Source organism: Podarcis vaucheri (assembly GCF_965113315.1).
Source record: "Podarcis vaucheri genome assembly, chromosome: 10".
Lineage (NCBI taxonomy): Eukaryota > Metazoa > Chordata > Lepidosauria > Squamata > Lacertidae > Podarcis > Podarcis vaucheri.
In genome coordinates this window covers 65847927-65874470 of record NC_138748.1, presented here as the reverse complement: position 1 = coordinate 65874470, position 26544 = coordinate 65847927, and the positions used below count along the sequence as shown (strand labels likewise).

The 26544-nt window shown below is 46.9% G+C and overlaps 1 protein-coding gene across 1 annotated transcript in view; it reads left to right on the top strand.

Annotated features, from left to right (window-relative positions):
* Positions 1-18524, top strand: part of LOC309542443 (store-operated calcium entry regulator STIMATE-like) — a gene marked incomplete at its 5' end in the record, with an annotated part of 43592 nt that extends 25068 nt beyond the window's left edge. Inside the window, 4 exons of the mRNA XM_082241243.1 lie at positions 4582-4694; positions 6467-6550; positions 11332-11448; positions 17959-18524. Of these exons, the coding sequence (XP_082097369.1) occupies positions 4582-4694; positions 6467-6550; positions 11332-11448; positions 17959-18075 (431 nt within the window). The 3' untranslated portion in view covers positions 18076-18524. The remainder of the gene's footprint in view (positions 1-4581; positions 4695-6466; positions 6551-11331; positions 11449-17958) is intronic.
* Between the last annotated feature and the right edge of the window lie 8020 nt (positions 18525-26544).

Below are 26544 nucleotides of genomic sequence, written 5' to 3'. Positions count from 1 at the left end.
GATGGATGAAGGAATATTGGCTCTACAAACCCAGATGCAAATAAAAAAACAGAAATACAGACCGGAAAAGTACACAACCAAACAATTCAAAAAGAAAAAGAACCCACCTAAGATTTAAAAGAAAGATGGGGGGGGCAAGGGAATGTATATTTATTCCAAAATATCTGTAGTAAAAAGCTCTTTCTGTCTGTCCGTCTTGACCAGGGGTCAGCAAACTTTTTCAGCAGGGGGCCGGTCCACTGTCCCTCAGACCTTGTGGTGGGCCGGACTATATTTTGAAGGGGGGAAAATGAACAAATTCCTATGCTCCACAAATAACCCAGAGGTGCATTTTAAATAAAAGCACACATTCTACTCATGCTGATTCCCGGACTGTCTGTGGGCTGGATTTAGAAGGCGATTGGACCGGATCTGGTCCGTGGGCCTTAGTTTGCCTACCCATGGTCTTGACGTATTTCATCCTAAAATGCAGTGGTTTTTAAAATGTATTTTGGTCCTTTAAAAAATAAATAAAAACAACTATTTTGCAAAATGTGCAGAATCCAAAGGGTAATTTGTTCCGGCCCAGGTATCATTAGTCCAGGAGGTCGTAATTAGGTCAATGTGCTTAAAAAGGCAGCCCAGACATTATTCTCCACCCCTAGCCAAACACAAAGGCCTCCAGTCTTGTGGGATTTTCAATTGCCCTGGAATAACACACCCCCCCCACTGGCACATCACACAAACAGTTTGGGGGTCCGCCCAGATCCCCAAACACCATACCCTGCACTGGGAAGGGAGGACAGCAGGACTGGGGTTGGAGAAACAGAAACCCAGAGCTCCCTCAGGCATGCAAACTAATTTCCCCCATTTCTTCTGGACCCTGGCCTATAAATTCTCCCATAAACACTTCATTTGCAACCCTCTTCTTTTTCGCAAGAAAATATTTTGCAGATGTCTTCGTGCCTCTAAATCTTCATTACCCCCTTCTCTTCCAGTGTTCAGATCTTTGGGGACATCTGTTCTTTGCGCTGATGCCGCAGTGAATAACTGACCGTTTTGAGGGGTGCAAAACTTGTTTTATGTGGTTGCAAGCAGAGAGAGAACTTGGTTGTATCTGCAGTGCTTTTCCCATCCCAGTTGGCAGTAGCAGGTGGGCAGCTATGCTGGTTTTTTTTAAATTTACACAGCACATCATTTGCACCCGAGCTTGACATTGCATCTGGAAATGTTTAGTGGCGTTGGAACAGCTGTGAGATGTTTAAAGGCCCCTGTAGTTTTGTTGTGGGTTTGTCTGTCTTTCTTTTTTTCCTGTTAGCTAACCTTTTCTTCTTCAAGGGTCACTGCGCACTGGCAGGGAGTAGATTACGAGCTCAAGAGAAGCAGAGTTCAAGTGCAGAAGGGAAACAATCCATTTGTTCTCTCTCACGGCCATGGAAGACAAGGGGGTTTTTTTTGCCCATGACCCTGACCATTTGAGCCTATGTCTGTGTTTTGTGCAATGCCTGAATGATGTTAATGTCATTACATCATTCAGCGGCAGGGAATCTTTTTTCAGCCTGAGGGCCACATTAACCTTCTGGGGTTAATGTTCTGAGGGCCATTTGCTGATAACGGTTGAGGCCCATTTCCAATTGGAAATCACAAGAAGTTCCTACCATTGTGGAGTGGCAGTCGAAAATGACAGACTATGCGGAACTAGCCAAACTGACCGGAAGGATTTGGAACCAGGATGGCCAGAGATTCCAGGACAATTGGAGTAAATTTATTGAGTATTTAAAGGACAGCTGCAAAAACTTAAAAACACTAGCAGGATTGAAGTAACTCCTACACTGTAAAATAGATAAAATGTGACGATAAAATACGTGAAAAGAAAGTGATAAGGGATATCAACTGAAGGGAGAGAAGGAGGTCACAGCTCAGCAGAGCAAAAAGGTTTATATATTGATGAATGTATGGAAAGAAAGAATATGTAAAAAAACCAATAAAAATTATTGGGGGGGAGATAATGGGCGGGGCCAGATACAATAACAATAATATTATTTGAACCCCATCCATCTGACCGGGTTACCCCCGCCACTCTGGGCAGCTTCCATCACACATAAAACATAATAAAACCTCAAACATTGAGAACTTCCCTATACAGTGGTACCTTGGGTTAAGTACTTAATTCGTTCCAGAGGTCCGTTCTTAACTTGAAACTGTTCTTAACCTGAAGCACCACTTTAGCTAATGGGGCCTCCCGCTGCTGTCGCGCGATTTCTGTTCGCATCCTGAAGCAAAGTTCTTAACTCTGGGTTAGCAGAGTCTGTAACCTGAAGCGTATGTAACCCGAGGTACCACTGTACCAGATGTCTTCTAAGGGTTATATAGTTATGGCATCTGACGGGAGGGCGTTCCATAGAGAGGGTGCCGCTACCGAGAAGGCCCTCTGCCTGGTTCCCTGTAGCTTCACTTCTCGCAATGAGGGAACCGCCAGAAGGCCCTCGGAGCTGGACCTCAGTGTCCGGGCAGAACGATGGGGGTGGAGATGTTCCTTCAGGTATACAGGACTGAGGCCATTTAGGGCTTTAAAGGTCAGCACCAACACTTTGAATTGTGCACGGAAGGTGTATAATTCATAGCTGTCAACTTTTCCCTTTTCTTGTGAGGAATCCTATTCGGAATAAGGGAATTTCCCTTAAAAAAGGGAAACGTTGACAGCTATGCCTCAGTGTCCAGGCTGGATGATGGAGGTGGAGACGCTCCTTCAGGTAGACAGGGCAGAAGCCATTACGGGCTTTAAAGGTCAGCACCAACACTTTGAATTGTGCTCTGAAGCACACAACGGCACTGTCTTCTTTCTCTCACAAAGCAAAATAGGGCAAGGAGGGCGCACGGCTTCTCGCACAAAACTCGGCACCCACTTGGACCCAAGTCTCTGCAGCGCTAGTCTCCACACCAGTGCACTGACTCTCCAGAATTTGCTCTTTGTGCAAAGAGTTGACGTCAGTGAGCCACTGGGTTGCTTCTAAATCTTACGTAACTTTTGGAAATGTAGCAACCGTCTTTTTATCCCCGCAAGAGAACATCTGGATTTTCTTTTGAACGAGGTTGAATGCTTTTCTTCATAACACAGTTATTTCAGAATGCCTGAATAAATTCTCATTTCTTGCTGCTTACAATGTTCTTCTCACTCGTCCTGCCTACATAATTAAAGGTGGCTGGTTACATGCCAGCAAACCCTCACAGCTTCTGGTGTTTCAGATCCTCAAGATAGGAGACTCTCCAAGGGCCCAGAATTTCCCTAAGATTTTGATGGTGTCTCTTGCACTTCCTCATTCACCATCTCTATGGGTGCTGGAAAGTGCCCTCTGCCTTTGAGCTTTTTGCTCTCCTGCTTTCAAGGCTTGCTGGGTGCTGGGAGAGGGGGCTGGTCTGGAATGCTTTCTAAAGACACTGTGTACATCAGCTGTCGCCCCACTGGTGCTTCCTCTTCCTCTTCCTCCTTCTCCACCAGTGTGGTGTAGTGGTTAAGAATGGTAGACTCATAATCTGGTGAACCATATTCGCTTCCCCGCTCCTCCACATGCAGCTGCTGGGTGACCTTGGGCCAGTCACACTTCTCTGAAGTCTCTCAGCCTCACTCACCTCACAGAGTGTTTGTTGTGGGGGAGGAAGGGAAAGGAGAATGTTAGCCACTTTGAGACTCCTTAGGGTAGTGATAAAGCGGGATATCAAATCCAAACTCTTACTCTTCTCTCCTCCTCCTCCTCCTCCCATTATTTCCCAGCTTTCCCCCCTCATCTGCCTCTGAACTGTGACCTCCCTCAAAAACCCCTGTTATAATTCTGAACTGTTGTCTTCTTCTCCGGAAGGTTCAGGCTGGGGGGCGGCGGTCTCCATCATTCCTCCTCTGCCCTGTCCCTGACACTTAATAGTCCTCCTCCTCCTCCCCACTTTATTCTCACAACAGCCCTGTGAGGCAGTTTAGACTGAGAGTAAGTGTCTGGGCCCAAGTGTACCCAGTGGACTGTGTAGGGATTTGAACCCTGGTCTACCAGGTCCTAAGAGACACGGGTGGCGCTGTGGGTTAAACCACAGAGCCTAGGGCTTGCCGATCAGAAGGTTGGTGGTTCGAATCCCCGCGACGGGGTGACCTCCCGTTGCTCTGTCCCAGCTCCTGCCAACCTAGCAGTTCGAAAGGACGTCAAAGTGCAAGTAGATAAATAGGTACCGCTCCAGCGGGAAGGTAAACGACGTTTCTGTGCGCTGCTCTGGTTCGCCAAAAGCGGCTTAGTCATGCTGGCCACATGACCTGGAAGCTGTACGCCAGCTCCCTCGGCCAGTAGAGCGAGATGAGCGCCGCAACCCCAGAGTCGTCCGCGACTGGACCTAATGGTCAGGGGCCCCTTTATCTTTATCTACCAGGTCCTAGTCCAACACTCTAACCACTGTACTACAACGGCTCTCTGTTGTCTTGCAGGTATGCATCAGTGTAAAAGAAAAAGCAGCAGGTGGTTGTTGAGTGCTGTTGGGTGATTGGCTTCCTTGTCAGCTTTGCCTATTCTTTTGTAGGCCCACGGACTTGGGGTTCACCTCCATCGTTTCGTTTTCTTCCAGGTGATCCTCCACAAGCAGCTGCTTGGATTGGACAATGCATCCTCTACCTGTTGATTATGGTCTTTGAGAAGACGACAGTTGGCCTTGTCTTGCTCATTCCTGGCTGGACGAAGGTAAGAAAGGTGTATGTGAACTATTCCAAAAGAGGAGGCAGAAAAGGCTTGGCCTGAGGACAGGGAGGGGAACAAGCCGTCCCAAATCCTGGGAACTATCATTGGATAAGGGAGCTGCAGTGTTCTGAGTGGCGAAACAAACAATCCCTCTTTCTAGGGAACTCTGGGTATTGTAGGTCTGTAAGGGGAAGAGGGGGTCTCCAAACAACTCTCAGCACCCTTCTTAAACTACAATTCCCAGAATTCCCAGCCCTAACTGCTTAAAGCGGTATGATACTGTTAGTCTAGAGCATGGATAGGCAAACTAAGGCCCGGGGGCTGGATCCGGCCCAATCGCCTTCTCAATCCGGCCCACGGACGGTCAGGGAATCAGCGTGTTTTTACATGAGTAGAATGTGTGCTTTTAGTTAAAATGCATCTCTGGGTTATTTGTGGGGCACAGGAATTTGTTCATTTCCCCCCCAAAATATAGTCCGGCCCCCCACTGAGGGACAGTGGACCGGCCCCTGCTGAAAAAGTTTGCTGACCCCTGCTAGAGATACTTCTTGGGTTAGATTCAGTGGAGTCGCCCATACTTTCATGCATGGCTAATGGGTGAATTTGTAAAAAAAAACCTGTGCAGTAGCACCTTAGAGACCAACTAAGTTTGTTCTGGGTATAAGCTTTGTGATGCTTTCCTTTGAGCAACAGACGTGACACCTGAAGCCCTGGGTTTGTTTTTAACCTGTGGATCTGCTCACAAGGAAGGAATAGGGAAAACTATAGGGATGCGGGTGGTGCTGTGGGTTAAACCACAGAGCCTAAGACTTGCCAATCAGAAGGTCGGCGGTTTGAATCCCTGCGACGGGGTGAGCTCCCGTTGCTCGGTCCCTGCTCCTGTCAACCTAGCAGTTCAAAAGCACATCAAAGTGCAAGTAGATAAATAGGTACCACTCTGGCGGGAAGGTAAACGGCGTTTCCGTGTGCTGCTCTGGTTCGCCAGAAGCGGCTTAGTCATGCTGGCCACATGACCCGGAAGCTGTACGCTGGCTTCCTCGGCCAATAAAGCGAGATGAGTGCTGCAACCCCAGAGTCGTCTGCGACTGGACCTAATGGTCAGGGGGTTCCTTTACCTTTAACCACCATGAAGAAGAAGAAGAAGAGGAGGAGGAGGAGTTTGGATTTGATATCCCGCCTTTCACTCCCCTTCAGGAGTCTCAAAGCGGCTAACATTCTCCTTTCCCTTCCTCCCCCACAACAAACACTCTGCGAGGTGAGTGAGGCTGGGAGACTTCAGAGAAGTGTGACTGGCCCAAGGTCAGCTGCATGTGGAGGAGCAGAGACGCGAACCCGGTTCCCCCGATTATGAGACTACCGCTCTTAACCACTACACCACATCCCTGATTCGCACATTGTTGCAAACGCATTCCCAAGTGGTCTGGGGACGGCTGAGTGTAATGCGTGGCTGCGGTTTAAAAATCTGTAGATCATTGTGAGACGAAAGAAAAATCGCGAACAACTTGGGTTCTAGATTTCCTGAACTGCTGGGCTTGAAACTCGCCAACTCTGCGCGTAGCCAGTTGTAATGTTTTCAGACTTGGCAAGGGCACATTTGCGAATGTCCTCAACTGTAAACGTATCCTTTCCTCTCTAGATAGTGTGGGCAGGGATGACGGGATTTGTAGTCCTACCTAACATCTGAAGGGGATCACATGGACCAGACCTTGTTTAGTAAGGATGCAAGATGCATTTAATCTCTTTGAAAGGTGTGTGGTATTTTATGCCTTCTCCAGCTTCAAGAGATTCTTCTGAACTACATTCCTGATCCACAGCTGGAGCTGGTGTTGGTGATGCTTGTGGTTCCTTTTATAGTCAACGTGAGTAACTTCTGGGAGGAAATCTTGAGCTTTATGTCTGTTTTGACGCTGCAATCTTGAAGCGGCTGGGGGAGGGGGATTTTCACCCTGTGATAAAATACTGATGTGGAGGAAGACCTCAGCCTTTGGAAATATGAGGTGGTGGCTAGGCTCTGAGGAAAGCCAGGTGGACTGGAGGCATGAATCGGGGAGAACTTTGATTCTGCTATATTTAAAGGCACACATACCTAATTCACACTTGCTGGGGGGTGGGGAAGTGTGCTGAGACACAGTCGTCCTTCAGAACTTGCTCTCTTCAAGCACGTAATGCCTAGATGATGATAGCCATGTTCAAATATATAAAAGGATGTCACATAGAGGAGGGAGAAAAGTTGTTTTCTGCTGCTCCAGAGAAGCGGACACGGAGCAATGGATCCAAACTACAAGAAAGAAGATTCCACCTAAACATTAGGAAGAACTTCCTGACAGTAAGAGCTGTTTGACAGTGGAATTTGCTGCCAAGGAGTGTGGTGGAGTCTCTCTTCTTTGCAGGTCTTTAAGCAGAGGCTTGACAACCATATGTCAGGAGTGCTCTGATGGTGTTTCCTGCTTGGCAGGGGGTTGGACTCAATGGCCCTTGCGGTCTCTTCCAACTCTATGATTCTATGATTCTAGATTAAGTACATGCCCTGGGTCAAAGTGTGCATTAGAAATGCATAGATCTGTGCAAAACAGTGTAATGGAAGTGCATTATACTGGGTGAAATTGCTTTGCAAAAATACGTCCACTCAGGGCCATAGCTAAGGGGTGGTGAGGAAGGCCCCTGCCATGGGTGCAGGTGAGGGCAGGGTGCAAAATCGGCTAAAATATGCCCATAAGTATGTGTATAAATAAAAAATATTGATTATTGCCTTATAAGAAAAGGTTTTTAATAGAGGGTCGTTATATGATATGAGGGAGGGGTTCCCCTATTTTTCTTGGCTGGGGGGCGCAATCTGGACGGTTCTGCCAGGGGCGCAAGATCACCTAGCTACAGCTCTGCGTCTACTAGGGCAAACTGCTTATCAAAATGTGAGGGAGAAATTAGCACTAAATAAATATAAATGTAAACTACAGTGGTACCTCAGGTTAAGTACTTAATTTGTTCTGGACATCTGTTCTTAACCTGAAACTGTCTTAACCTGAAGCACCACTTTAGCTAATGGAGCCTCCTGCTGCCGCCACGACGCCGGAGCCCGATTTCTGTTCTCATCCTGAAGCAAAGTTCTTAACCTGAAGCACTATTTCTGGGTTAGCGGAGTCTGTAACCTGAAGCGTATGTAACCTGAGGTACCACTGTATATTTATTTATACCCTGCCTTTTTCCCTGGCAGGACTGAAAAGGGGGTTACAGATAAAAGTGCAAGTGCATTTTCGTGCAGACTGAAAAATAAATAAATCCACAAACTGAGATGGAGAACTGAGCTTTAAAGACAAACATGAGAAACAGAGAGAGACTGAAATTGACAGATTTGTCCATTATTCATTGGTAGCGATGCCATACTGGTTCATGATGACATAGGAAACCCTCCTTATGCTGAGTGGAGACTGTGGGTCAATCTAGGTCGGTATTGGCTATGCTGACTGGCAACAGGATTTCGGTCAGGGCTCTCAGCCATATCTGGAGGTGCCAGCAATCAATACCTTCTGCATATGAAACAGGTTCTCTGCCACAGAGCAATGGCGATTGGCTCTTTCTGAAGCTGAGAAGCTGATGCTGAGGTTGAAACAAATACCCCTCTCTTTTTGCTCTGAGGCCTGGGGGAAAGAGGTGGGAGGAGACTGACCAGAACCCACGAATTCCGTAATCCGGAGACCTCTTGGCAAGGCAACAAAACCAGAACGTTGCATTCTCAAATTCTCTTCAATAAGAAGCAAGAGTTTGGAAAATAACAGGCATTTTGCATGTCTGCAAAAATCTAAAGGATATATAATACAAGCACAAGTAGTGATGACAGTACAGTGGTACCTCGGGTTAAGTACTTAATTCGTTCTGGAGGTCCGTACTTAACCTGAAACTGTTCTTAACCTGAAGCACCACTTTAGCTAATGGGGCCTCCTGGCACCACCGGAGCACGATTTCTGTTCTCATCCTGAAGCAAAGTTCTTAACCTGAAGCACTATTTCTGGGTTAGTGGAGTCTGTAACCTGAAGCGTATGTAACCTAAAGCGTATGTAACCAGAGGTACCACTGTATCTGGTTTAAGGGTGCTGGCTTTTTTGCATATCTGACAGAGCAGAATTATTTTTAAAGGGGATTGGACCGGAGCTATAAAAACACACTAGTAAAAAAAACCAGGAAGCTGCTATCTGCACCCCAGCTTGTTCTATCAAATGACAAATCGAACGGTAGTTGTTTTTTAAAAAAGAAGAAAACGTAGAGCATTTATGGGAAATCTTTTCATCTGCTCTTATAACTGGCAGAGCAGTAGGAAGCCGTCAGCCGGGGAGGGGCATATAAAGATTTGGCACATGGTGTTACTATGTAAGCTCATTATGAACTAATTTCTTGCTACCATTTATTACCTGCTTTTCGAAACCGAGACAGTCTTTAATTTGCAACAAAGCGTTTTGGGATCATATAAGTTGAGTGGGTTGCAGCTGTTTTCTCTCTCTTTTTTTTTAATAAGTATTTATTAAGAATTTTCCATTTTAAAAAGAAAAAGCCAAAAAGAGAAAACAAAAAGAAAAATTAAAAACATATACAGTTTACAATCCTTATTTTCTATAACATATTTCCCTGACTTCCCCGCACCTCCCCTTCTTATATTCCAATTCAAATTGTAAATTCAACAAGTTCTTATCCCCAGTTTTTAACCTTTTTATACTTAATTCATTTTAAAAAACCAATTTTACCTTATAAACCTCAAAATTTATACCTCAATACTCATTCTTAAATCCTTTTTTCTAAAGTCGACCCAAATTCCCTTCCACGAATTCCCCACTTTTCATACTGATAACAAAACAGAATAAAAAGAAAAAGACAAATTATAATTATACACCCTTTGGATCCCCAAACCCCACCCCATCCCCTTTCCCGGTTTCAATCCCGGTTTGTTGGGGGTTGTAGCTGTTTTCTCGACCAAAACTCAGTTTTACCTCTACCATCAGTATTTGTGCTGATATTGTAGTTGGGGACCACTTCACGAGAAATAAGTCTTCGTTTACAGTGCAGCGACGGAGTGTTTGTGTGTGCGGTTGTGTGTGTGCGTGCGCACATGTGTGCCCATGCCAGGGGCAGGGCACAAACAGAGCCCACCTCGCCTGCCCAGCCCCCATCAAGGCCACACCAGCCCCGATCGGCACGCCTGTCTCACCCTTCTCGCGCCAGCTTCCCCAGAATCAAGCCTTGCAATTCCGCTTGGGGACAGTGGTGCGGTGACACGACAACCACATGCTGTGCCCCCTGCCGCTCGCTGGGCAGCCGATGCAGCACTTGGCAGGCGCAAAGCAAGTGCCCCCACACCAGGCCCCCAGCACAGCACGGCCTGGAGCTCCTTTCCGCAAGCATTGGTTTCCCCAACGCCAGACCAGGAGCGCCAGGCTGTGCTGTGCTGGGGGGCGCCTGCATGAGGGTGCCCGCTTCACGCCCCCTAAAAAATCTGTGCCCGGGGCCACAGTCTCTCTTGCACCCCCTACACTATGCCCCTGTTACAGCGGTATGTCTCTGATGTCAGAGCCCTGTGGCAGGAGAGCATTCGGTTCAAATGCTTAGAAGAAACACAGGATGGCATTGTTTCTGATCAGTCACTCTTAACTTTTGCTTTTTGTAAAGGAGTTCCTTGAAGTCCTGCCAGGGAACCATGAATGGATTTGCTCCACCCTCCAAAACGCTGGCTTTTGTTTTATGTGTCTGGGGGCTGCTTGTTCTTTTCTTGCTTTTTTTTGGGGGGGGGGACAGTGGTACCTCGGGTTAAGAACTTACCATATTTTTTGCTCTATAAGACTCACTTTTTCCCTCCTAAAAAGTAAGGGGAAATGTGTGTGTGCGTCTTATGGGGTGAATGCAGGCTGCACAGCTATCCCTCTTGCTGTTCTGGCGTCTGAGATTCAGAATATTTTTTTTCTTGTTTTCCTCCTCCAAAAACTAGGTGCATCTTATGGTCTGGTGCATCTTATAGAGCGAAAAATAAGATAATTCATTCTGGAGGTCCGTTCTTAACCTGAAACTGTTCTTAACCTGAGGTACCACTTTAGCTAATGGGGCCTCCCACCGCCGCTGCACTGCCAGAGCACGATTTCTGTTCTCATCCTGAAGCAAAGTTCCTAACCCGAGGTACTATTTCTGGGTTAGTGGAGTCTGTAACCTGAAGCATCTGTAACCTGAGGTACCACTGTCCTGACATGGAATCTTCCTTACATTTTAGTGGGGACCCAAAACTGAACAACAGCAGCAACAAAATATACCCATCTCCTGCGAAGAATTTCAGGTTTTCCGCCCTGGAAGTACAGAACCTAATGTCTGCCCCTCTGTTCTTCAAGTACAGTTGTACCTCGGAAGTTGAACGGAATCTGTTCCAGAAGTCCGTTCGACTTCCAAAACATTTGGAAACCAAAGGGCGGCTTCTGATTGGCTGCAGGAGGCTCCTGCTGCCAATCAGAAACTGCAGGTTCCAGGTTCCAAAGAACATTCGCAAACCGGAACACTCATTTCCCGGTTTGCGGTGTTCAGGAGCCAAAACGTTCGAGAACTAAGCTGTTTGAAAACCAAGGTACGACTGTATTAATAGTCCCCCCCCCCTTTGTTTTTCTCTCTTTTTAAGGCTGTTATGTTCTGGGTAGTGGACAGCTTGATCATGAAGAAGCACAAGAAGAAAGAAAGCTTTGAAATCAGTGGAGTGATGGAAATCTCACGAGCTTTGCGGGATGAAGAATACCAGGTGAGAACAGAAAACCCATCAAATTGTGCGTCCCTTAATTCTGTTACCTTTTTATTATCATTTTTATTCCGCCTTTCCCCCAGAGAACTGGGAGTCAAGATGTCTTACAAAAACTGGCATGACACTGCTTTAAATGTATGATGCAAATGTCGCCTGAGATGTCTTTTGAATAACTGGTTGTGCACAAAATAAAAAAAATTCCTTCCAGTAGCACCTTAAAGACCAACTAAGTTAGTTCTTGGTATGAGCTTTCGTGTGCATGCACACTTCTTCAGATACACTGAAACAGAAGTTGCCAGATCCTTCTATATAGTGAGAAAGTGGGGAGGGGTATTACTCAGAAGGGTGGTGGGAATGGGAGATTGGCAGATAGCTGAGATGAGCCTGTTGACGACTCTTAACGACTATATAGAAGGATCTGGCAACTTCTGTTTCAGTGTATCTGAAGAAGTGTGCATGCACACGAAAGCTCATACCAAGAACTAACTTAGTTGGTCTTTAAGGTGCTACTGGAAGGAATTTTTTTATTTTGACTATGGCAGACCAACACGGCTACCTATCTGTAACTGGTTGTGCACAGTGCGGAGATTCTGTCCTCTGGGATAGTGGCCGTCCTGTTTGCCGAAGTCCTTCTGAGGATTTCCCCAACATTTTCACAGCATTAAATGCTCCCTCTTGCCCTTTCTCTTTTCTTTTAAAAAGAAGCTAAAAGGAAAAGAGGGACGCAGGTGGCGCTGTGGGTTAAACCACAGAGCCTAGGACTTGCCGATCAGAAGGTCGGCGGTTCGAATCCCCGCGACGGTGTGAGCTCCCGTTGCTCGGTCCCTGCTCCTGCCAACCTAGCAGTTCGCAAGCACGTCAAAGTGCAAGTAGATAAATAGGTACCTCTCTGGTGGGAAGGTAAACGGCATTTCTGTGCGCTGCTCTGGTTCGCCAGAAGCAGCTTAGTCATGCTGGCCACATGACCCGGAAGCTGTATGCCGGCTCCCTCGGCCAATAAAGCGAGATGAGCGCCGCAACCCCAGAGTCGGTCACGACTGGACCTAAATGTCAGGGGTCGCTTTGCCTTTGTAAAAGGAAAAGATTTTCTAAAAGGAAAAGAAAGTCCAGATGATTTTGTGTGCATCAAGCACAAGATTCTAAAAACGGGCATTGCTCCGCTATCCAGCACAAGCCAAACATCCTTTAAAATCCTAGTAAAACCTCCAGATATTTTGAAGTACAACTCCTGGTCCCTGTACTCCCTCATGTTCCAGAACTTCTGCAGGGCATCTGGTTGGCAAAGGATGAAATAGAAGTTCTCAATTTTCCGCCATAAAATGAGCGGTGGTGACTCACTGAATTGGTGCAAGGAAGAAATCTTAAGAAAAGTGGGGGGAAATCCCCACCCCACATTGGAAAACTCAATGCAGGCAATGGACACTAACCAGGCAGGTCAAAATCTTCCTGTTGTTCCCAAAAGCAGGCAAGGAAGCTCTTCCTCTCAGCTCAGTGTCCTCCACGACCTTCGTTGCAAGTTCAAAGGAAAAGATCCATAATATTTTTCCGGCAGGTCTTTGTTCTCGGCCTTTGCTAACACAACTTGGGCCCCTGGGGAGGTTGTGTTTGTGGCATCCCATGTCTCTGTTTGCATATGCATTGTGGTCAAAGGGCATAACGAGGGTAGTTGATCGTTGTCTGTGTCATTTAACCTCGCTCCTGTCGGTTTCCAGGGACTGCGTGTGTTTGTCTTGAAAATTCAGGTCTTTGGCAATGTACAAATTCTAGCTGGAAGGAAGAGGAGGAGACCTCCTAGTTGCAGTAGACAGTGGTTGGCTCTCTGCCTCTGTCTACTGTATAGAGAGATCTTCACTCTGTCCAGAGCAGCTTGCAAAAATTAAAAATTGAGCCTTAAAAACCAGCCTTTCTCAGCCTGTGGGTCCCCAGATATTGTTGAACTACAACTCTCATCACCCTTAGCTAGTAAGGCCAGAGCTCAGGTGAAATATACTTGGAGTCGAGAGTGGATATCATGCTCTTTATTCAGCTCATAGTAGTGAGGAGGAATGGAAGTTTCCCCCAGAATGTCTGCTTTATATACATTATTTACACAATGGGCCCCATGTGATTGGCTAATTCTGGGATCCACCTGTAGGCCAATCTGGTTGCGGATTCACTTCCACCTGGAGCTGGATTGGGTGGCTCCTGTGGACCAATCAGACTGCTGCATTCTGGACCCTATTGTTCTAGGACCAATCAGACTGCTGCATTCTGAATCCTATTGTTCTAGGACCAATCAGACTGCTGCATTCTGAATCCTATTGTTCTAGGACCAATCAGACTGCTGCCTTTTGGATCCTATTCAACTCAGTACATGACATCAGGGCAGTGGCGTAGCGTGGGGGTGCAGGGGGGGCCGGCCGCACCGGGTGCAACATCTGGGGGTTAGGGGGCTCAAATCCACGGGTTAGGGGGTGCAAATCCACGGGTTAGGGGCCGCAAATCCACGGGTTAGGGAGCGCAAATTACTTGCCTTGCCCCGGGTGCTGACAACCCACGCTACGCCACTGCATCAGGGATGATGGGAGTTGTAGTCCAACAACATCTGGTGACCCACAGGTTGAGAACCGCTGCTTAAAAACAGTTTAAAACAAACAACAGCCGCAGAAATTTTAGTTATAGCAGGGTGCAAGTGGACCCTCTGGAATGTGAAGGATTGGTTGAGGTCGATCTTAATCATAGTTCTCCTTTGCTCACTCAGCTGAAAATACTTGGAACAGATTTCCCTTCAGTTTCTCCTCCTGCTCCTCAAAGAGATGTACAGTAGAGACTTTTATTTTTTTACCTGTATTCCTGGCTTCACTTCTGGTCAAGTACCTCAAGAGCTTTATCCGCATTGATCAGGTCTGGCTGCAAGCAGGCGCCAATTGCTATCCACCCCACTTAGATTTCAGGTCCTATCTTTGAAATAAAGCTCTCCATTCTTCGCAGTGCAGAGTTCTGCAGAGGGGGCAAGTATACAGTTCCTGCAAGGCTTGAATAGGAGCAGACCAAATATTCATGCAGTCCTGCCTGAGCTCCATAATTGCTACTTTTAAAAAAGGAAATCGAGAGAAGCATTTCCTTTGCTTTCCTTCGCAAGGAAATAAATGTCAGGCTTGCTGCCCATTCTGGAAGGAGAAATATGCAAAACCTGCCTAGAAATTGTACCTTTAGAAACATAATAATAATAATAATAATAATAATAATAATATTGAGTGGGTTTTTTGCACCCATCTTTCTCAAGAGACAATGGAGTATGTCTCCACAGGTGAAAACAAATCACTGTGTTAGCAGCCCTGAGGTGGCCTTCCTGGAACACCAAGGGTCGTCTAGTCATACCCCCTGCAATGCCAGAATCTCAACACTCAGTCCCCCACCCAGTTTGAAACCACCCTAGATCCTGCTTAGCTTTGTAAATGTGCTAGCCCTTTTATTGCTGCGCCACTAGGAGGACAGGAGTATTATATTGCTTTAAACCAGCCTTTCTCAACCTGTGGGTCCCCAGATGTTGTTGGACTACAACTCCCATCACCCCTAGCTAGCAAGGCCAGAGCTCAGGGATGATGGGAGTTGTAGTCCAACAACATCTGGGGACCCACAGGTTGAGAACTGCTGCGTCACGTCTTTCCCCCAGAGGATCCTGGGAGCTGTAGCTTGATAAGGGTGCTGAGACCCCGTTTCCCCTCACAGTGCTCCATTTCCCAGAATTCCTTGGGAAAGGGGGACTGACTGACTGGCTTGACAAGACTTAGGGCAGACAGAAGGGGGAAACAATTATTCACACAGCATATAGTTAAACAGTGGAACTCACTCCCAAGGGATGCCCACCACCTTGGATGGCTTTAAAGAGGAATAGGCAAATTCATCAAAGGGATGCGGGTGGTGCTGTGGTCTAAACCAGTGTTTTTCAACCACTGTTCCGCGGCACACTAGTGTGCCGCGAGATGTTGCCTAGTGTGCCGTGGGAAAAATTGAAAAATTCGAAAGATTTTTTTTTATAAAAAAAGTCAAATTTTTGCCCACTAGGCGGGCGCCGGACTGTGTCCACCCTATTTTCCATCCATCCTGGGTGGGGATCAGATCGGATGGGATCGGATGAGAGCGGACAGGGGGTCTGCTCTCATCCGATTCGCCATAGAGAGCAGCGGGGCTCTGACATCTCCCTCTCCGCACACAGTGGTGGTGTGCCTCGTGATTTTTTTCATGAAACAAGTGCGCCTTTGCCCAAAAAAGGTTGAAAAACACTGGTCTAAACCACAGAGCCTAGGACTTCCTGATCAGAAGGTCGGCAGTTCGAATCCCCGCGACGGGGTAAGCTCACGTTGCTCTGTCCCAGCTCCTGCCAACCTAGCAGTTCAAAAGCACACCAGCGCAAGTAGATAAATAAGTACAGCTCCGGCGGGAAGGTAAACGGCATTTCTGTGCACTGCTCTGGTTCGCCAGAAGTGGCTTAGTCATGCTGGCCACATGACCCGGAAGCTGTACGCCGTCTCCCTTGGCCAATAAAGCGAGATGAGCGCCACAACCCCAGAGTTGGCCACGACTGGACCTAACAGCCAGGGGTCCCTTCACCTTTATCTTTTGGCAAATTCATGGCTACATTTTGTATTTACTGTCACCTCTGAATGGCAATTGCTGGAAATTGCAAGCCAGGAGCGAACTGTTAAGCTCAGATCCAGCTTCCATTCTTCCCCTTAGAGCATGGGTAGGCAAACTAAGGCCCGGGGGCCGGATCCAGCCCAATCACCTTCTCAATCCAGCCTGCGGACGGTCTGGGAATCTGTGTGTTTTTACATGAGTAGAATGTGTCCTTTTATTTAAAATGCATCTCTGGGTTATTTGTGGGGCATAGGAATTCTTCATTCCCCCCCCCCAAAAAAAAATATAGTCCAGCCCCCCACAAGGTCTGAGGGACAGTGGACCGGCCCCTGCTGAAAAAGTTTGCTGACCCTACCTTGGAGTCTGCTTGGCCACTGTGAGAAATTGGTAGGTCACTGGCCTGATCCTGCAAGGCTTCCTCCCCCCCTTACAACTTTAGGCATCACATACTGTGGTGTTTGCCATCCTCTCCCACTTCCTCCTTAAATGGGAGGATGTTCACTGTGTTTGTATTTCCTCTTTAGCTTTCTGGTCATCATAGGGGCTGCCTCCTCCCCACCCCCACCCTCGGCCTTCCTGCCAATTGCAGCCTTAACAGTAACTAAAACACGGGCAGATCCTATTGTTCCGTTTTCTGCAAATGAACGTGCAACTTTGGGAGGTAGACAAGAATAGAACAAACAGTCATTTGTGCTGGAGCCAAGAAGAGCTGTTGGTACATTGTTAACTACCCTGTTTTTCCGGGGGTGAGCTTTCAAGGCACTCTGCTGAATGTTTGCGTTACGTTCTCTAAACAGTCCTGTGCACCTTGCAAGTAAAACCCCTGTTGAACTCAATGGGACTTGCTTCTGAATAGACGTGTATAGGATTGTACGGTGGTTAAATAAATTGGGGCAATGCAGGGAATGCCATTAAGCTGAATCTTTCTGCAACAGCATCAGAATTACAGAACTATCCATCCGTTTTTGATGGCCATGGGCGGGTCAGTGTGGTGATCAAATTTGCTCGGCATGTGTTTTAATTTGTTTTAAGCTTACTGTTAAGGGACGCGGGTGGCGCTGTGGGTTAAACCACAGAGCCTAGGGTTTGCTGATCAGAAGGTCGGCGGTTCGAATCCCCGCGACGGGGTGACCTCCCATTGCTCGTCCCTGCTCCTGCCAACCTAGCAGTTCGAAAGCACATCAAAGTGCAAGTAAATAAATAGATACCACTCCAGCGGGAAGATAAATGCCATTTCCGTGCGCTGCTTTGGTTCGCCAGAAGCGGCTTAGTCATTCTGGCCACATGACCCGGAAGCTGTACGCCGGCTCCCTTAGCCAATGAAGCGAGATGAGCACCACAACCCCAGAGTCGGCCATGACTGGACCTAATGGTCAGGGGTCCCTTTACCCTTTACCTTTACTAAGCTTACTGTTATATTTTAAATGCCTGTTTTTAACAGTCTCTTATTGATTATTTTAATGGGGGGTTTTTTGTTAGTCACTTAAAGGTTTTATTATAGCAAACGGTAGGTAAATAAAAAAAATGAATATTTTTAAGTTTTTAATCTGTGTAGGTAGGGTTTACTCCATAGGATTTCCTTTTCCCAAAATTGTCCCACAAGGCAGCGAGTATGGATTGTTCCTCAGGTTTTAGTCCCGAAGCCTTTCTCACAAATGAGTGTGGCTGCAACAGTTTAGGATCAGAGTCTTCCTTCTCCTAGATGGGCTACGTTACACAAACATTAAAAATATGAAGCATTAATTAAGATACACAATAAAACAACCCCATTGAAACATTCCCTGATTTAAAATGTGCAATACACGGTGACCCGTTACGATTAAAAAAAGGCACTATATAAATGAAATAAGAATTAAGTTGGCATCTTGGTTTTCTGCCTTGGTTTTGCAGGTGCTGCTGTGTCCGGCTGTGGATTTTGACCATTCTGCAAGTGACCAGGAACAGTCAGGATCTCTCCTCCGAGTGAATTTGACGACAAGACCATTGGACCACCCGGTTTTGGTTTAAATGGGGATTGCGAGCTGAGCCAAAAGGAGGGGACAGTAGCAACTGAGAGACCTTCAATAAGGATGCTTCATAAATGATGCACCCATCTTTGGTTTTCCGGGGAAGTGGAGTGTCTGTGGCAATTATGCATTTAAATGAGGATCACAAGGTGGCGCCATCCCATTGCATCCAAAAGTGATAATGCGCGTGGGATTCTCCATCATTCCTGGCCTTTTCTCGGGAGTATGGTGTCAGGTATTTGATCAACAGAAGATTATATTGTTGGTTGCATTTTGTGCTCCTGAGCTGTGCTCATGCAAATGAGATTGACTTGATTGACTTGATTCTGGCTGGCCAGCTGGTGGCAGATTTTGTTTGGGTCCGAATGCTAACACTGCATCCTTGAAAGAATCAAGATTGTATTTCTGGAGCGGACTCTTCTGGCACGCAAACTGTACAGATCACTCGTATATCTGCACACAGATCACTCGTAAAAATAAATAAATCAGGTTGCAAACTCTATTTTGTAAACACAAAGCCTGAGGACTAATCTCGACTCAACTGTTGTTGCTTTTTTACGCTTTTATTATAAGAAGTGTAATAAATATCTGATATTTAAACTTTCCTCGTATTTGGAAGCCATGCTTGTCCTTTGAATCGTCTCTTGAGGGGAGTCTATTCTGAGTGTTTGGTTGCTGGTTATCCAAAAGTTGGATTGTTCCTGAGCGGAAACTGTTCCATAACAGTAAACCTCAGGAGAAACTTTTTCTTCATGTTGGGTTCTGTACGCAAAATCCACCCATTCCCAATGGCAGGATGGTTTCAGAATCTCTGTAATAAGAGGGCGACATCATCTAGTTTTCCATGCCAGGCACCTGTGAGGGGCTGGCTGGATGCTGCTAAGTACCGTATTTTTTGCTCCATAAGATGCACTTTTTTCCTCCTAAAAAGTAAGGGCAAATGTCTTGCGTCTTATGGAGCGAATGCGTGGTCCCTGGAGCCAAATTGCCCAGGGGAGAAAAGCAGATCATGCCTTTTTTCTTTTAGAAAGAGGGAAGGGGGTGTTGAAATGAAACCGCTGAGCAGCTGATCAGCAAGCGATTGGGAGGGATAAGGGACTCTAGAGATAAAGGAGGCTGCCTGGGAGGGGGGAGGTAAAAGCACATGGATCCTCAGGATTTTGGCACTGGGTCACCCCAAATTCATCATCAGACCACACAGCATGTCCATGGCTATAGCCTGCATCAAAAAATCACGCATCCACTGTTTCGTGGGGCCGCAATGGCACAGATCCACATGGATTCTCAGGATTTTTGCATTGGGCTACCCCAAACTCACCGTCAAATCACATATCATGGCTGTGGCCACAGCATGAACCACAAAAATCATACATCCACTGTTTCGTTCAGATTTTTTTTCTTGTTTTCCTCCTCTTAAAAACTAGGTGCGTCTTATGGTCAGGTGTGTCTTATGGAGCAAAAAATACAGTAGATCCTGGGGGAAGAAGGGATGGAGTCTGACTTGGGAGAGGGGGCCAGTGATTTTTGGGGAGCTGTACCGGTCAGGAGGCAAGAGTCAGAAGCAGGGGAAGCTTCAGAGCTGGAGGGTGGAGGACAGGATGGTTTGGAGGGTGGAGCAGAGGGAGGGAGGCCAGGCAAGTGAAGGAGCCAGGTTGGGCCAGGCAAAAGCTACGGTCAGGCAAAGACTCATAGACACCGAGAGACAACAGGACTGCTCAAGGTGCCCCGACTATAAAATTGGAGAAATCGAGAGATATATAGCTGCACCGGCAGCAGATCTCTTCTTTCTCGTATCCAAAAATGCAAGAAGGGCTTTTACACTCGCCAGAAGCTTGGCTCTGCCCTCGCCGGTCCTGGAAGGATCCTTTTAAAAAGTCCCATATGCTCCGAGACTTTGTGCCTGTTCATTGGGGGACATAGGAAGCCCAGAGCACTTGTTCTTTAGATGTCCCTTTTATGAAGAGGCACGTAGTGAGACCATTGATTGATCCCCTGCTGGTGAGGCACGCTGACCTCCCGGAAAAGCAAAAGTTGACCTGTTCCTGTTAGGCAAAGATCATAAGACGACCCGGATGGTCGCCAGATTCTGTGTACAGATCTGTAGGCACAGACCATCCCCCAACCCAAACTAGTCCGTTAAGAAAATCCCCAAACTCGGTTCCATGTGTGACTCTGGGTCATCTCTCTGCGGTAGCTTATCTTAAAGTTTTAAGTGTCTATACGCTTATCACATTTATAAATTTTAAATTTATTGTTGTACATTGTTTTAAATGTTTGTTTTCCTTCTGGGATTGTACCCCCAAGTGTGTTTTGTAAGCTGGTCTCCGACCATAATAAATTATCTATCTAAGTGAAGGAGCAGGTACTTCCCCGCCCTCTCCTGCACCACTGTCTCCCAGAACCAGGAGGGAACTGAAAAGAGAGGAGCAGAGGAAGTTTCCATGCAGGCATAGTCTCTGGTTACATGTGTGTAGCCCGTCAAGGGAAGGTACATAAACGCGTGGAGGGGGAGTGGCCCCCTGTTGCTGCAACTGCAGACCTGGAATAGCTGCCTAGACCCTAGATTGTGTGCGTAGGTCTCTATGCTATCTTTGACATGCATTCCTTTGGCTACAGAGCACCCTTGACAGCGCCCAAGGGAAACCTAAATTAAGGGAGGGAGAAAACATTGCAGTCACAAAACGGTACAATGGTGCCCCGCAAGACGAGTGCCTTGCAAGACAGAAAACTCGCTAGATGAAAGAGTTTTCCGTTTTGGAGGTGCTTCGCAAAACGAATCTCCTATGGGCTTGCTTCGCAAGACGAAAATGTCTTGCGAGTTCCTGCGGGTTTTTTTCCCCTACCCCCCCTTTTTCTAAGCCGCTAAAAGTCGCTAATAGCGCTAATCCTCTAATCCGTCAATGGGCTTGCTTCGCAAGACGAAAAAACTGCTAGACGAAGAGAATCACGGAACGGATTCTTTTCGTCTTGCGAGGCACCACTGTACATGCTAAACAAAACTGCATACACTCGTATAGTTTTGTTTGCAAAATTCAAGTTCTTAGTGCAATGCTTTTTGTGCATGCCGGAGTTCTGTTGCGGGGTCTGCCTTGGTACAGGATGGGGGAAGAAGAAGAGTTTGGATTTGATATCCCGCCTTTCACTCCCCTTAACGAGTCTCAAAGCAGCTAACAATCTCCTTTCCCTTCCTCCTCCACAACAAACACTCTGTGAGGTGAGTGGGGCTGAGAGACTTCAGAGAAGTGTGACTGGCCCAAGGTCACCCAGCAGCTGCATGTGGTGGAGCGGAGATGCAAACCCCGTTCATCAGATTACGAGTCCACCACTCTTAACCACTACACCATGCTGGCTCCCTTATGGCCCTCCAGATGTTGTTGGATTCCAGCTCCCATCAGCCCCAGCTGCCATGGCCAGTAGTCAGGGATGATGGGAGTTGTAGTCCAACAACATCCGGAGGGCCACAGTTCCCTGCCTCTGGTATGTCAGATTCCCTTCTGGCAGGGATAGGGAACCTGGGGCTCCCCTGACTACAACTCCCATCATCCCTGACTGCTTGCCATGCTGGTTGGCACTGATGGGAGTTGGAGCCCAGCAGCAATTGAAGGGTGGCAGATTCCTCAGTTCTGATGAGGAAGGAGGGGCCCTGTCACTAGGCAGGATTGGACAGCTTGCCTCAGGTGGCAGAATTTAGGGTGCCTGACTTTATTTTATTTTACAGCTTAACAGAGCATGGGAGAGGCATCACTTAGGTTTTTTGCCCTGGGCCCCAGGAATTCTAGGGAGGCATCTGCAACGGAATAACACTTGACCGCCACACCCCTTGCTATTTATAAATTGTGCTTCCCTTTGCAGAAATGTGTGCTTGTGCAAGCTAGTGTGACTTTTAGCAAGCCTAAATCATGTCTCCAAGGAAGGGAGAAATATTGCAGCATTGGGCATCTGGCAGAAAGACGCCTAAATGATAAATAATTCTCTCTTAATTTGCTCGCTGTATCCAGGCCAGTGAGTACAATTAAAACGTTAGCGGATCATCTAGGTGTGCCTCCATCCTTTCGCGGCAAGGAGCCAATTTTTGGCCTGGCAGCAGAGTTACTTCCAATTCCTTAAATGCACCTCATTGCTCATTCTCTAATTATTCTGTTGTTGGGCTGGAATGTTGGTTTGTTTTGCAGCAAGAAGATTTCTTGAGCAGGAGGCTTTGGGAGGTAGATCAGTGCCTGGAAGGAGAACTGAATCCCATATTCTTTGGGTTGTATCCAGCAGAGTAGGCCCACTCAAATTAGTGGACCCAAGTTACTATTCAGGGGGTTTACTCTGAATAGAACTAGATACAACCCTTGGTGTGTGGACCCTTGTGTAGCTAAAACAAAAAAACACCATCTCCAGTGTACTAGAAGCCACCCAACCAGCATGAAAGGGGAGCTTTTCAGTCGCTGTGTGCACCAAAGCTAAGCATTTAGGAAAGCTGAAAAGACGAGGTACTTCAGTTAAATGAGAACGGGTTGCAAGTTCTGTTACCTTCCGTGGAACTTCATGGAAAACACAACTTAGCAGTAAGTCATTCTGCAGGAAGATATTGGAGCGGTCCAATATCTTCTGCCCATATCCTTGCACAGAAAAGAGTAGATCTGTTTAACAGGCAGCACATGGAGATCTGAACTGGTCATTCCTAATTGTTATTACTGCATAGTTATTAAGATTATTGCATATAACAGAAAGGGCATGATCATGAAGGAACTTTGCACATCTGCATTTGCCTCTACACTACTTGCTTCAAGGGCCAGTTGGGGGGCTGTACTTAGACCCTGTACTAGACAGCATCTTAAAAAGCAGAGACATCGCCTTGCCGACAAAGGTCCGTATAGTTAAAGCTATGGTTTTCCCAGTAGTGATGTATGGAAGTCAGAGCTGGACCATAAAGAAGGCTGATCGCCAAAGAATGGATGCTTTTGAATTATGGTGCTGGAGGAGACTCTTGAGAGTCCCATGGACTGCAAGAAGATCAAATGTATCCATTCTGAAGGAAATCAGCCCAGAGTGCTCACTGGAAGGACAGATCGTGAAGCTGAGGCTCCAATACTTTGGCCACCTCATGAGAAGAGAAGACTCCCTGGAAAAGACCCTGATGTTGGGAAAGATGTTGGGCACAAGGAGAAGGGGAAGACAGAGGACAAGATGGTTGGACAGTGTTCTCGAAGCTACCAGCATGAGTTTGACCAAACTGAGGGGAGCAGTGGAAGACAGGAGTGCCTGGCGTGCTCTGGTCCATGGGGTCATGAAGGGTTGGACACGACTAAACAACTAAACAACAACAACTTAGACCCTAGCCCTGGGGCTCCCTCCCCTCAATGTAAAATTTCCCATTGAGAGGAATCCTTGAGTTGAAACCTGGAAACAATTAAAATCTAGGCAGGGTTCAGTGGGAGTGAGATTGCTTCCTTGAATTCCAGGCTTGCTGGGGCCTGTTGGCTTGGAAGAATCTCTCAGCATTGCTGTTGCTGGCTGATCTTTTCTCTTTTTAAAAAATTGAAAATCCTTCCAAAACAGCAGGGACAAATAGGATATTTATAAAAAGCAGAGACACCACCTTGCCGACAAAGGTCCATATGGTTAAAGCTATGGTTTTCCCAGTAGTGATGTATGGAAGTCAGAGCTGGACCATAAAGAAGGCTGATCGCCGAAGAATGGATGCTTTTGAATTCTGGTGCTGGAGGAGACTCTTGAGAGTCCCATGGACTGCAAGAAGATCAAACCGATCCATTCTGAAGGAAATCAGCCCTGAGTGCTCACTGGAAGGGCAGATCCTGAAGCTGAGGCTCCAAGACTTTGGCCGCTTCATGAGAAGAGAAGACTCCCTGTAAAAGACCCTGATGTTGGGAAAGATGGAGGGCACAAGGAGAAGGGGATGACAGAGGACGAGATGGTTGGACAGTGTTCTCGAAGCTACCAACATGAGTTTGACCAAACTGCAGGAGGCAGTGGAAGACAGGAGTGCCTGGCGTGCTCTGGTCCATGGGGTCACGAAGAATCGGACATGACTAAATGACTAAACAACAACAACAAAAGTTAGTACTTGCAAGAGGAAACTATTTACAGCAGGTGCGGGCAGTAAAATTGGATGGGTCGCAAGGCGAGGAAGGTCGTGCACATTCTGTGACTTCTGCCATAGCTGTCAACTTTTCCCTTTTCTTGCGAGGAATCCTATTCGGATTTAAAAAAGGGAAATGTTGACAGCTATGACTTCTGCACCAGCATAGGAGAAGTCATGGGAAAAAGCAAACCACCTTCATCATCTTCCATGCATTGAATAAATTAAAATTTATGCCTGCCGTGCTAATGAAGCATGCACCAAGCAGGTACGTTAGCGGCCAGCGGTTCACATTTATGGTATATTTTGTGATATGCCCCTCAACACTGAAGAGAAGGCAGTCAGAACAAAAATGCATCCTGCAGACAGAATGGGCCCATTCCTAACCTCCTCCCCACTTCTTTAATAGCACAGCTTATCCGAGTTTTGTGCTGCTTCTGTTGACTCCTAGGAAGGAACAAACACATTCTTTCCCCAGCCTACTGCTGTCATCCTTCGTATTTTGGCCCAGTTTCCAGCTTTTTCTCCCCAGGGGCCTGGCACAGGGAAGAAAACAAGCCCTCACATCTGTAAAAACATGTTCACAGCCCCAGGGAAGGTCAACGGCACTGAAACGCCTTGAGCCAAAGAAGGTTGGTGCGACCTGGAAGCTCTGGGATAGCTCAGTTGGTAAAGCGTGAGACTCTTAATCTCAGGGTTGGGGGTTCGAGCCCCATGTTAGGCAAAAGGTCCTAGTAGTCCCTTCCAACTGTACAATTCTGTGAACCAGACTTCCTTCACTGGGAGCCTTTGGGTTTGAAGCACCACTGTGGAAGGAAGCACATTGCAATAAAGTGGTACCTTGGTTTTCGAACGGCTTAGTAGTCAAAGAACTTGAAACCCCAATACTGCAAACCCGGAAGTAAGTGTTCCGGTTTGCGAACCTTTTTCGGAAGCTGAACATTCTCCATTTTGAGTGCCACACTTCCAAATGAGTGCCACACTTCTGTTCTGAGTGCTATGCTGAGGTCTGTCTGTTTTTGCTATTTATTTTGTATTTTTGTTTTTGCAGCTTTTGTTTTGTTCTTGTGACTCTGTGGAACCCCATTCAGCTCCTGATTTATTGATTGTGTGACTGCAGTACATTGTTTATTGCTTTCATTTTATGGATCAATGGTCTCGTTAGATAGTAAATTGCTGTTTTAGGGGTTGTTTTTAAAAGTCTGGAATGGATTAATCCATTTTGCATTGCTTTTATGGGCAAGCGCACCTTGGTTTTGGAACGCTTTGGTTTTGGAATGGACTTCTGGAACGGATTAAGTTTGAGAACCAAGGTATCACTGTAATGGGATGCTTAATACCTTTGCCCTACTAAATGAGTTCCTAAGAATCTATCGGATTCTCTCTTACAGAGCAATACAGTTTCCCCAATTTGGGGTTTCTAGCTGGTCATGCAGGGTTGGTCATTTCTGAAGACAGCAGAGGATATACAGTGGTACCTTGAGTTACAAATGCCTCAGGTTACAAACGCTTCAGGTTGCAAACTCCGCTAACCTGGAAGAGTTACCTCGAGTTGAGAACTTTGCCCCAGGATGAGAACAGAAATTGTGTGCCAGCGGCGCAGCGGCAGCAAGAGGCCCCATTAGTGAAAGCAAGCCTCTAGTTAAGAACAGTTTCAGGTTAAGGACGGACCTCCGGAACGAATTAAGTTCGTAGCTAAAGGTACCACTGTACTGGTAACTGCTATGGGATTTCGGCCAACACAGCCACAGACCCTAAACAAGGGAAGCTTCTTTCTACTAGGTCATTGGTTGGACTACAGTTCCCAGCATCCTTGACTATGGGCCATCTTGGCCAGGGCTGATGGGAGGTGAAGTCCACAACCTCTGGAGGATACCAGGGGGCTGTGGTGGGAGACTGATATATTGGTTTGTGGAGCTTTGCTAGCATTGATTGGCTGCAGCTCCTCAGGGTCTCCCTGTTACCTGTGACAGTACTGGATGCTTTTTAACATGCTCTAACGGAGTGCTCTAGACTCACCCCCGAGCTGGGTGGAAATATAAGCATCCCCATTTATCCCAAGGTACCCTTTTTGTGTGTGCAAAATATCACCTAGCATATGCATGTAGAAACTTTCATTTGGAGAGGCGTGCAACAAAATCCGAGGAATTGCAAATTTCAGAGGAGAGTTGCGGTTCAGTTCCCAAAAAGCTGTGAGTTTGGTAAATGCACGTTAATATTAAAAGGTAAAGGGACCCCTGGCCATTAAGTCCAGTAGTGGCTGACTCTGGAGTTGCGGCGCTCATCTCGCTTTATTGGCTGAGGGAGCCGGCATACAGCTTCCAGGTCATGTGGCCAGCATGACTAAGCCGCTTCTGGCGAACCAGAGCAGTGCACGGAAAC